We start from the raw sequence: 12879 nt of genomic DNA, 5'->3' as shown, positions 1-12879 counted from the left end.
TGGAAAGAAATGTGGGAGGTGAAAAATAGAGTTAAAGTATTTTTAATACAGTGCCTTCTTTGTGTCCTCTCTTAGCATCACATAGTGACATATAAAAACCTTAAATAAATACCTCATGATATATAAAAACATATATAGGAGACAGGGGGAAAGGTCATTAATATGCTAAATCTTAAAATCACAACAGTGACACTACCAAATTTCACAAGCCAACTGGGTTCCCCTAAAGAGATCAGTGGTTCACAACCTTGGGTGGTCATTGGAATCACCTGGGAGCTTTAAAACCACTGATACCTGGGTTACATCTTAGAGATTTTGATTTAATTGTCCTGGGGTGTGGTCCTGGGCATCAGGATCTTTTTGAAAGTTCCACAGGTGGTGCTTCACGTGCAGAGGAGGCTGAGAACCACAGCTTTAGATAAAGTAGACACTATTGCCAAAGGTTTTTAATTGGGAGACCAAAAGGATTGGGGGAGTTGATGTCTAAGCCTCAAGATAATTTTCTTCAAAGCATATAAAGGAAAAAGTTCTGGCTAGAACTGGTTTAAACATTGTTTCCCTCTAAAACTGATTACTCAGTAGCTCCTTCCAGTGTTGTCCTTGCATGAATGGGCTCAGATGGGAGGAGACAAAGGCTTCGAGTTATGGCGTCCTCAATTACCTTTCTAGAATCAGAGCAGAATGTGGCCCCTTAATAGGAGCCCAGGGGAAAGCAGGAGAACTCACTAATGACATTGTGCCTGAAAAGTTTCTGAATGACTATCATGGTAGAAGCTTCCTCAGAGGGATGAGGTCCAATCTCAGCTTTATTAATGAGGCTCTGGGGAGATCTTGCTGGTGAACCTCCAGGATCCTTTATTTTGATGCTAATTAACCACTGAGGGTAGCTTCTTACAGCCTAATTAAATCGAGTTCTGGGGTAAAAATTTGTCTTCTTGTGAACAGTTGCTTGGGAATTAAGCCTGGATCCTCTCAGCACATTAGGTCATTCTCAATATAACCATGGCCAAAGCTGATCACAGCACTCTCCCTAGTCAAAGAAACAGACTACCCAGGCACATCCATTTCATTGTGTAGTCAGAGAAACATGCTGTACATTGAGAATAAAAGTGTTGATATCCTAGTCAGAACATTAGTCATCTGGTTCAGAACTCTTCTGGAATAAGAGCCAAGAAAGGATTCTGGGGAAAGTTATGGCTATTCTTGAGGATATCCTCACACAAGTTAAGGCAGGGTTACAAATAGCTCCCATTTCTCCCCATGCTGTTGGGTGGGCACTTGGGATTCAGAGTTAGTCAGTTCTGAGTTTGAATTCTGTTTACCTTTTAGTTGTTGGTGACTTTGGGCAAGTCATTTCACCTCTTTGAATTTCAGTTTCCTCTTCTTTAAGATGAGGTCATTAATTCCCATTAGTCAGAATTGTAGGTGATTGATTTATGTTAGTTATCCTCACATTACCATGGTAACTTGGTGTACACTGGTTGGTATTTTTAAATCTATTAAAAATGTATGATAAAAGGTCAGTGTTAACCCACAAGATGATGGAAATTATGAAGGCATTATGACCAGGGAACACAAGAAAATTTGGGTCTCCCCTTCTACAACTCAGCTGCCTCTTTCTGTGAGGTTATTAATGAAAATGCCACCCAAAGAAAAATGGCAAAATGGAAGCAGGAGATTTGGGTGGTGGTTGGTGGTAGTAGAGCTTGTGCTAGGTGATTTTCAAGAGCCCTGATGGGTGGGGTTTGGATTATCCGTGCTAGAACATTCTTTAGAATATAGGGATTAGAACCTTTATCCTTGGCTTTAGACCTTAGTTGCTATTCTGGCACAACAGATTAACTTCCCAGTGGAATTCCCATGTCTAGGTGCACTTTGGCCAGCCCAGCACAGAGGAATTCCCATGGGCACCTTCAGCCTCACAGTCCCCAGTCTCATCTCATCTCATCTCATGACTCCTCTTCCCTTTAAAACTCATCAAGAATGTACTGGGGAAAATTTGGGGCCCCTGAAACACAGTTTTTCTTTTGTGCAAAATGATCCTATCTGAAATCTCCTGTAGAGAGAGGAACCCTAAGCAGATACTCATATGTAGCACTTATATTCCCTTTGTATGACATACAGGTGCCAGTACAGGTTAAACTGTATGAAGAATGATTTGCTATTTCTTTAACTTCTTTTTACATCTTGGTTGTACTTGGTTCCTTCTTTTTTTGTGGATCTAGCAGTGCACATAAGGTCCTACTTGTAAATTAAGTTGGTACATTAATTATTTTTTTCTTTTTGGAGAGTTTTTATTGGAATTCCATTTAGTTAACAGACCATGTAATGTTAGTTTCAGGTATACAATATAATGATTCAGTCCTTCTATACAACACCCAGTGCTTATCACAAGTGCGCTCTTTAATCCCCATCACCTATTGAACCCATGACCTCACCCACCTCTCCCCTGGTACCCATCTGTTTGTTCTCTATAGTTTCTAGTTATTAATGTTTCTAACTAGGCTTCTAATTATTAATGTTAGAAATGAATGGAAAAGCAATTTAGTTAAATTCAACTCAGGTCAAGTAAAATCTTACTAGGGAGAAACTGGCTATTCAGCTTAGAAGAAGGCAGGATAAGGAGATGTCACAGGTTCTTCTCTTTCAAAGCTTAAAAGGAAGGTTAAGACCCTCTTAGATTTCCCACATAACTCATGAGACCAATGGCAGACACATCTTCAAAGGTCCTGCGGTCACAGTAATTCCTTACCTACTTGAGACTTCAGTTTAATCGGTGTTCCCTTGTCTTTTTGTTGTAATGTTGACTTTTTCACCCCCGTCTCTCACTAATTTAGTTCTGGGTCTTAATTTCTAGGTGATCTGGAGGTTATGGTAAGTTCCCAGTTTTATATTCTCTGAGATAATCCATGAATCAGAGACCTTCAGGTTTTGAAAACAGATGTCATTGCCAAAATAGAAGATTTATGGCAAACAGATATTTTGAATTAAAAATTTGGGGATTAAGCACCACTTACTTTCCACTTCTTATTTATTTATTTTTTTTTTATTTAAAATTTTTTTAATAAACATATAATGTGTTTTTATCCCCAGGGGTACAGGTCTGTGACTCGCCAGGTTTACACATTTCACAGCACTCATCATAGCACATACCCTCCCCAATGTCCATATCCCCACCACCCTATCCCGTCCCCACTCCCCTGCAACCCTCAGTCTGTTTTTTGAGATTGAGTCTTTTATGGTTTGTCTCCCTCCCGATCCCATCTTCTTTCATTTTTTCTTTTCCTACCCCCCAAACCCCATGTTGCATCTCCACTTCCTCATATCAGGGAGATCATATGATAGTTGTCTTTCTCCAACTGACTCACTTCGCTAAGCATAATGCCCTCTAGTTCCTTCCACGTTGTCGCAAATGGCAAGATTTCATTTCTTTTGATGGCTGCATAGTATTCCACTGTGTATATATACCACATCTTCTTTATCCATTCATCTGTTGATGGACATCTAGGTTCTTTCCATAGTTTGGCTATTGTGGACATTGCTGCTATAAACATTCGGGTGCACATGCCCCTTTGGAGCACCACGTTTGTATCTTTAGGATATATACTCAGTAGTGCAATTGCTGGGTCATAGGGTAGCTCTATTTTCAGTTTTTTGAGGAACCTCCACACTGTTTTCCAGAGTGGTTGCACCAGCTTGCACTTCTTTTTTTTAAAAAAGAATTTATTTCTTTTAGAGAGAGAGTGTGAGTAGGGGAATGGGCAGAGGAAAAAGAAGAGAATCATAAGCAGACCCTATGCTGAGCTGAGCAAGGAGCCTGGTATGGGGCTTAGTCCCACAACACTGAGATCATTACCTGAGCCCAAATCAAGAGTTGGATGCTAAACCAACTGAGCTGCCCACACACCCCAGTACTTTTCAGTTCTCAGCAGCAGAATTATCAAAGATATTGTATTCGTTTTCTGGGGCTGCCATAACAAAGTGCCATTGATTTGGTGACTAAGCATTGGGAATTTATTTTCTCACAGTTCTGGAATCTGGAAGTCTGAGGCCAATGTATTGGTAGGGTTGGTTTCTTCTGAGGACATTCTTTTTGGCTCATAGTCTTCTATCTGTATTTTCACAAGGTCTTACCTCTGTGTGAGTCTGTGTTTTAATCTTCTCCTCCTTATAAGGACACCAGTAATCTTGGATTGGGGACCACCCAAATGACATCATTTTAACTTAATTACCTCTTTCAAGACCCTATCCTCAAATAAGTCACATTGAGATGATATGAGAGGGTTAGGATGTCAACTTATGAAATCATGGGGAACAATTCCGTCTAAAACCCCAATGTATTATGCACCAAATTCTTAGCTCTTAAGAGTCATCACTTGGAATCCACGTATATCCCAGGGAAGAGATGAAAGAGAAATCAAAGCAGTGGAACACATTTAGATAACACTAGAGAATTTCTTGCAAGATCCTTTAAGTCTGTGAATCTGATAGTAAATTGGATATGTGCTCTAACCCCAATGTGAGGACTGTACTTGTGCTCCTTTAGCTCTCAAAATTAAAAAAGAGCAATAGAAAATGGTGGCACTGTACTTTTAGACAGCAGAGGACTGGACATTGCCCTCAGTATTTTCCTGGAGGTTATTTAAACATATTTCAAGGAGCTAGAGTGGCTCATTCAAATAGATGAGTGATGGGCCTTAAGGGGAGCGCATGATGTAATGAGCAGTGGGTGTTATATACAATGGATGAATCATTGAACTCTACCTCTGAAACTAATACTACACTATATGTTAATCTATTGAATGTAAATTAAAAAAAAAACCAAATAGATGAGTGAGAGAAAAAGAAGCCAGGTTGGTGGAGAGACTAGACTAACATCAAAGGGCTGTGGCAAGAACCCTTCATGTTGTCCAAGGCTGATATCACCATTGGATCATTACAGAGCATAATAAGTCATGTGGGGTGGTCATCAATCTCATAAACAAGGCCTAGCCATCACTCATGGTGACAGATGAATGACAAAAGTTCAGATGTCAGCAACTGAGTCAGTATAGTCTGTACCAAAGTACAGACTAATCTGAACGAAACAAAAAAACAAAAATAAAAACAAACAAACAAAACCCCAAAAAAGTCTGTTGTGTCTTTGAAGACATCAGGGGGAAGTTGTGTAAGTCCTGAGAGTTTAGAAATGGGACTTGGAAGGAGCAATGATACCCATGAGAGGTGGGAAATGAATGAATGTGGCTCAAGTATAAATAAAAATTCACTGAGAAAATACTACATTGGGTTGAGAAAAGTCAGAATTGGGATACAATTAGACAGACTGAAGGCCCCAAACCAAAAATAAATTGAACTATAGAAATGAGGATACAGAAACAAAATCCATTCTCAGATGCCCAAGACCTGAGGCTTACAACGACTGTGAAAATTCACATGTTATATATGTACCAGTACTTCTTGCACCCACAGCCATAGCAGACACTGTAATCAATCTTTGTTTATCCTTCTGTATTTAGCCCAGAGTTTGACACAAGTTTTTTCACTATAGCAAGACAAGATGTCCTTACCAACTGATGAGAATTGGCATGGAAGTTAAACTAATTTGCCATACATGGAATAAAGGAATGAAATTGAGGAATATATCCTCACCCAGAATCTGCCTTGCCCAGGTTAGGGATGACTGATGCAAAGTCAAAGGGATATAAAGGCTCCTTATTCCATTATTTAAACTTATCCAGCTATTAAAATTAAAATTATCCATCTATTTTTTTTAATTTTTATTTTTTATTTTTTAAATTTTTATTTTAATTTCAGTTAGCAAATATACAGTGTTACATTATTTCAGGTGTACAATATCATGATTCAAAAAGTCCATACATCACGTGGTGTTCTTTACAAATGCATTCTTTTTTTTTTAAATCATTTTTTTAAATTTATTTTCAGCATAACAGTATTCATTGTTTTTGTACCACACCCAGTGCTCCATGCAATCCGTGCCCTCTCTAATACCCACCACCTGGTTCCCCCAACCTTCCACCCGCCCCTCCTCTTCAAACCCTTCAGATTGTTTTTTTCAGAGTCCATAGTCTCTCATTGTTCACCTCCCCTTCCAATTTCCCCCAACTCCCTTCTCCTCTCTAACTCCCCTTGTCCTCCATGCTATTTGTTATGCTCCACAAATCAGTGACCATATGGTAATTGACTTTCTCTGCTTGACTTATTTCACTCAGCATCATCTCTTCCAGTCCCGTCCATGTTGCTACAAAAGTTGGGTATTCATCCTTTCTGATGGAGGCATAATACTCCATAGTGTCTATGGACCACATCTTCCTTATCCATTCGTCCGTTGAAGGGCATCTTGGTTCTTTCCACAGTTTGGCGACCGTGGCCATTGCTGCTATAAACATTGGGGTACAAATGGCCCTTCTTTTCACTCCATCTGTATCTTTGGGGTAAATACCCAGTAGTGCAATTGCAGGGTCATAGGGAAGTTCTATTTTTAATTTCTTGAGGAATCTCCACACTGTTCTCCAAAGAGGCTGCACCAACTTGCATTCCCACCAACAGTGTAAGAGGGCTCCCCTTTCTCCACATCCCCTCCAACACATGTTGTTTCCTGTCTTGCTAATTTTGGCCATTCTAACTGGTGTAAGGTGGTATCTCAGTGTGGTTTTAATTTGAATCTCCCTGATGGCTAGTGATGATGAACATTTTTTCATGTGTCTGATAGCCATTTGTATGTCTTCATTGGAGAAGTGTCTGTTCATATCTTCTTCCCATTTTTTGATATGATTATCTGTTTTGTGTGTGTTGAGTTTGAGGAGTTCTTTATAGATCCTGGATATCAACCTTTTGTCTGTACTGTCATTTGCAAATATCTTCTCCCATTCCATGGGTTGCCTCTTTGTTTTGTTGACTGTTCTCTTTGCTGTGCAGAAGCTTTTGATTTTGATGAAGATCCATCTATTTTTTTGTCTGAAATACCATGTGATTGACTTAGACATTTCCATCTCTAAAATGCAAACACCTGGATTGAAAGAGAGAATCTCACTTTGTTGCTGTTCTTAAGTATAAAACAATTTCTTAAGTGTAAAGTAATTTATTGAACTTCTTTCTTATGTAATTCTCTTTCTAACTGAATGAGAACCTTTTTTTTTAAATGAAGCTTTGTAAACTGAAAGCTTCTTACTAGTAGTTTACATCTATTGATTTTTCTTTTCTTTTTTTTATTATGTTCAGTTAGCCAACGTATAATACATCCATTGATTTTTGACTCTGTCTTCAATGGACATAAGAAGCATTTCTGATTACATAGAACAAATTTTCCTTCATTCTGAGAAAAGTAACAAATAGAAAACACGGAAATACAGGCATCTTTAGGAGAGGAGCACATGGGCAAGGAGTTTCAGGAAGCGTTATTTGGTGAATGCAACCTGAGCTTCTGAAAGGCAGGAAGAGTAGAGAACAGAATCCATACAAAGGCACAGAGCTGGCTTACTAATAGTTAAGTGATTGATGTTAGGTTTTGTGAATCTAATGACTCCAGAGCCCAGGATATCCAGCTGTTGAGAGAATTAATAAAAGGGACCATTGTTGTATCATGGCATGATCAGAAGACACAGGCTCTGCAGTTGGGAAGTTCCTAGTTCAGTAGGGAGGTAACACACACACATTCACCCAACCACTTACAAAAAAACTTCTATTTCAGATGGAACAGAGTGGTTATAAATGCAAAACATTTTTGCACATATATATATTTCTACATAAATGTACAAAAATTTTTTGTAATTCAAGTGACCAAACTTGGGTGAATTTATAAATAAAGGAAATATAGGGGATTCCATATAAATATGGAAGGAATAAAGGGAATGTGATTTTCTGGAATAGAGAGATATTGAGGTGATCTACATTGTAGCATACATACCAAGACATGGAAAGTACTGTGAACCATGGTGTGACAGAGACCACAGGTTAGAAAAGTACAGGGTACAGCTACAATTGAGCAAAGAGTATATTTTTCCAAAAAAAAGTTCTCACATGCTGGTGTGTGTGTGCATGTGTGTGCCCCTGTGAGTTTGTGCAGGTGTGTGTACATGAGCACATACACCCACACTCACACTTTGCAATCAGGATCCATGGATTTTGTTGGCTCGTATAGTAGGAAGCATATCCATTTGAGCCTTAATCCTGCTTATCAGTTTCTCTAAGCCCCGTTTCATGTCTTTGTTTCTCAAACTGTAGATAAATGGATTCAACATCGATGTCAGTACAGTGTAGATGATTGTTGCTACTCGGTCATTGACAGTATACCTGGACAAAGGGTGGAAATAGACATAGCCAATACTCCCATAAAACAGAGTCACCACAGTAAGATGGGAGCTGCAGGTGGAGAAAGCTTTGCATTTTCCAGCCACTGAGGGAATATTGAAGACAGCAATGAGGATTCTCAGGTAAGAGATGACAATGCAGATACATGGGGCCATCACAGAAGCCATCCCTTCAGTCATGGCCACAATTTCGTTGACAGAGGTGGAAGAACAGGCCAGTTTTAGAACAGGGTTGACATCACAGAAGAAATGTTGGATAACCTTTGATGCACAGAAGATGAGCCGATTCACCAGGAGGACGTGTAGGAGGGAGTGGAGGCAGGAGAAAGCTACGGAGAAGGCCACTAGCAACAGACAGCGTCTGTGGTTCATCACAGTGACATAGTGGAAAGGGTTACAAATGGCTACATAGCGGTCAATGGCCATAGCTGCCAGGAGATAACTGTCTATGTTTCCAAAGACCAGGAAGAAATACATCTGTGCCAGACATTTGGCATAGGAGATGGTCCTTGTCTCTGATAAGAAGTTCACTAACATCTTGGGGATTACGACTGTTGTGTAGCAGATATCAGCAAAGGACAAGATGCTCAGGAAGAAATACATGGGATTTTGGAGTTTAGGATCAGAGCGGATAGCCAAGATGATGAACAGATTCCCCCCCAAGGTGACCAGGTACATGATAAGAAAGAGGGCAAAGAGTGGCTTCTGGTCCTCAGGGTGAGAGGATATCCTATGAGGATGAATTCAGAGAGTCTTGTCAGGTTGGACATTCCCATGGACTTGTATGCACCTACAGATAAAAGATCCTGTCAGTTAATGGTTCTTATGTCCTCTAGGACATGCATCTTTCCATCTGGTTCTTACAATGAGAATGAGCAGTTCTAATAGGGCATTTACTCTAATGTTTTTCTTCCTGAATATGAACAAATCAGAGCCAAAGATGTATTTTCACTTGTTCTTTAAGGATCCTTGACATAGAGATCTGTAGAAAACAGATTGAAGGGGTGGCACCTGGGTGACATAGTTGGTTAAGAGTCTGACTCTTGGATTTGGCTCAGGTCATGATCTTGGAGTCATGAGATTCATCCCCACATTGGGATCCACACTCAGCCTAGAGTCTGCTAAAGACCCTGTCTCCCTCTCCCTCTGCCTCTCCCCACTGAGCATGCACTCTCTCTTAAATAAATAAATAAATCTTAAAAAAAAAAAACAAATTGAAGGTGAGATGGAGAAGGAGGAGAGAAGGCTTGATTCCTGTTTCCTCTTCCTTGGTCTGTGGCTGATAATCACAAGAAACACAGATGCAGTCTGTGAATCAGATTCAGGTTGGCTTCTCATAAAGATTATTGTTGGCTAATGTACATCTAGATAATTATGAAATAGCTATTTCATCTAGTTTGTGGTTGATGAAGAACCATCCTTTTAAAAATAAAGTAAGATGAAAATAGAGAGGGAGGGGCGTCTGGGTGGCTCAATGGGTTAAAGCCTCTGCCTTCGGCTCAGGTCATGATCCCAGGGTCCTGGGATCGAGCCCCGCATCGGGCTCTCTGCTCAGCGGTGAGCCTGCTTTCCCCTCTTTCTCTGCCTGCCTCTCTGCCTACTTGTGATTTCTTTCTGTCAAATAAATAAATAAAATCTTAAAAAAAAAGAAAATAGAGAGGGAGGCAAACCATAAGAGATGCTGAACTCTAGGAAACAAACAGGTTGCTGAAGGGGAGGAAGGTAGGGGGAAGGGATAATAGGATGATGAGTATTAAGGAGGGCACTTGATGTAATGAGCACTGTGTATTGTATGCAACTCATGAATCACTAAATTCTACCCTTGAAACTAATAATACAGTATATGTTAACTAAATTGAATTTAAATGAAAAATTTGAGAAAGAACCATTCTTTTAAATCAAGATGTTTCTTTCCACATAATTTGCAGTGGAAGTAAGAAAGGCATACAAAACTGTTGAATTGAATATAAATAGGTCTAGGGCAAAGAAAGATGGGGAAGGGAAAGTGAGAGAGAGGGAGTGAATTTTCATGTTCTTTGGCTGATATTTCATATTTTGAGGTCAGGGGAATGTGACTCATAGTATACTGGGTAAAGAAAGATTCAACTGCAGAATATATATCTCAACATTTAGCTCAAAAATAAGTTAGCTCTCTTAGTGTCCAGTAATGAAAAATTATATGTCTGAGATCAGATATTCACACCTTCTTATCAGGCATTCTCAAAGTTCACTTCTTACCTGGGAAGGACATTAAAGTCTTGCCTCATGTGTTCTGCTCCCTGGAATGATTGCTGAGAAAGAAGACAAACTGTGCCAAGAGGCCATATACAGAAAATGTGTCTGATTATAGAAAATCTAATGCTTCTTAAATCTGAATGCTCCTTTCCATGGATTCTTACCATCCTTCCCAAGCTATAGATACTTACAGCCCTTGCTTCCCTAATGGGAGTATCCTCTGATGCTGTGTCACTAAATCTCTGGTGTTTTGTGGGGGCAGAGAATAAGAAGAAAAACACATTAACTTTGTGCAGGATTGTCTCCAAGGATCCAGAGGAATTACATATCTTCTCTCTCCCCAAGTGGCCCCACATCCCTGTCCTCAACAGTCTGGGCATTGTGCAACATTGTCCTTAGCCTTTTGTAGGTGTCCAGATAGATAATAATTTTCTGTCCCTGGCTCTTGCAACCTCTCTGAGGGCTTACCTTGTTATGTCCCTTGTAGCACTGAGGATAGAGTACAAGGCAGGGACATCTGGGTCTAGTTTCTTTCCTTGAACCTATAAAGCTTTGATTTGGACACTCCCTTAGTGCCTCCATTTGTCTAAAAGACAACTATCTCAGAGCACCCCAACATCATGAATATCTTCTGCTCTCCCCTCAAGTTTATCTTGACTTATTTTGTTGCCCAAATATCATTGACATACAATAATTAATTTCAGTGCTAATTTAGTGAACTGCTAATACAAGGACATAGTTTTTGAACATTCTAAAGTGATCATCAGTACAAATCTAGCTACCATCTGTCACCATACAAAGTTGTTACAATATTGTTAACTATATCCCCTAAGCTGTAACTTTCATCCCCTTTATAACTGGAAGTTTGAGCCTTTTAATCTTTTTCTCCTATTTCAACCATTCCCCTTCCCCGCCCACCCTAATCCCCTCTATGAACTACCTGATTGCTCTCTGTATCTATGATCCTGCTCATGTTTTGTTTTGTTTGTTTTGTTTTTTAGATTCCATGTATAAATGAAGTGATACATTGTTTGTCTCTCTTGTCTGACTTATTTCACTTAGCACAGTCCTCTAGATTTGTCCAAGTTGTTGCAAATGGCAAGATTTCAATCTTTTTATTGGGTGAATAATATTTCATTACACACACACACACACACACACACACACACACACAAATACATATATATATATATTCTTTATTCATCTATTGATAGATGGATTGCTTCCATATCTTGGTTATTGTAAATAATGCTGCATTGAACACAAGGGTGCTCATATCTTTTTCAAATCAGTGTTTTCATTGTCTTCTGATAAATAGTCAGACATAGAATTGCTGGATCTGATGGTGGTTTTATTTTTAATTTTGGGGGGAATCTCTATGCTGTGTTTCATAGTGGTTTTACCTTTTTGCACTTCCCCCAACAGTGCGTCTTATTTTTTATGCATTCTTATGGGACTAGTTATAGCTTACCTTTTTGATAATAGCCATGCTTACCCGTGTACTATTACAGGGGTTATTTTGTACATAACTAGATTTTTTTTTCTCTTTCTGCTTTAAAAATTCTCTCTTCATCTTTAACTATTGACACTTTGAGTATAGTCAGTTTTGGTGTTGGTCTCTTTGGGTTCATCCTATTTGTGACTCTCTGTGCTCCCTAGACTTGTATGTCTATTTCCTTCACCAGGTTAGGGATGTTTTTAGCCATTATTTCTTCAAGTGGTTTTCTGTCCCTTTCTTTCTTCTCCTTCTGGGACCCCTATAATGTGAATGTCAGTATGCATGATGTTGTCTCAGAGGTCCCTTAAAAAAAAGGTTTTATTTATTATTTGACAGAGACACAGCAAGAGAGGAACACAAGCAGGGGAAGTGGGAGAGGGAAAAGCAGGCTTCCCGCTGAGCAGAGAGTCCAACGTGGGGCTCAATCCCAGCACTCTGAGATGGTGGCCTGAGCTAAAGGCGGACACTTAATGACTGAGCCACCCAGGCACCCCTCAGAGGTCCCTTAAACTGTTGTTTTTAATATTATTTTTTATTTTTTTGTTTTTTGCTTTTTAAAATTTCTTTTCAGCTTAACAGTATTCATTGTTTTTGCACCACACCCAGTGCTTCATGCAATCCGTGCCCTCTCTAATACCCACCACCTGGTTCCCCCAACCTCCCACCCCCCACCACTTCAAAACCCTCAGATTGTTTTTCAGAGTCCATAGTCTCTCATTATTCACCTCCCCTTCCAATTTCCCTCAAATCCCTTCTCCTCTCCATCTCCCCTTGTCCTCCATGCTATTTGTTATGCTCCACAAATCAGTGAAACCATAT

At 39.6% G+C, this 12879-nt stretch overlaps 1 protein-coding gene across 1 annotated transcript; it reads right to left on the bottom strand.

The window, feature by feature from the left end:
* Positions 1 to 8126: 8126 nt before the first annotated feature.
* Positions 8127 to 9121, bottom strand: LOC111146237 (olfactory receptor 1L3-like). The gene is given in 2 exon segments (XM_022501698.1): positions 8127 to 9055; positions 9058 to 9121. Coding segments are annotated over 2 exon segments (975 nt in total). The 5' UTR covers positions 9104 to 9121.
* Between the last annotated feature and the right edge of the window lie 3758 nt (positions 9122 to 12879).

Source organism: Enhydra lutris, unplaced genomic scaffold (assembly GCF_002288905.1).
Source record: "Enhydra lutris kenyoni isolate GAN:26980312 unplaced genomic scaffold, ASM228890v2 scaffoldscaffold13, whole genome shotgun sequence".
NCBI classification, from domain to species: domain Eukaryota; kingdom Metazoa; phylum Chordata; class Mammalia; order Carnivora; family Mustelidae; genus Enhydra; species Enhydra lutris.
The sequence above is the reverse complement of the archived record's forward strand: the minus strand, read 5'-3'. Positions and strand labels throughout refer to the sequence as shown.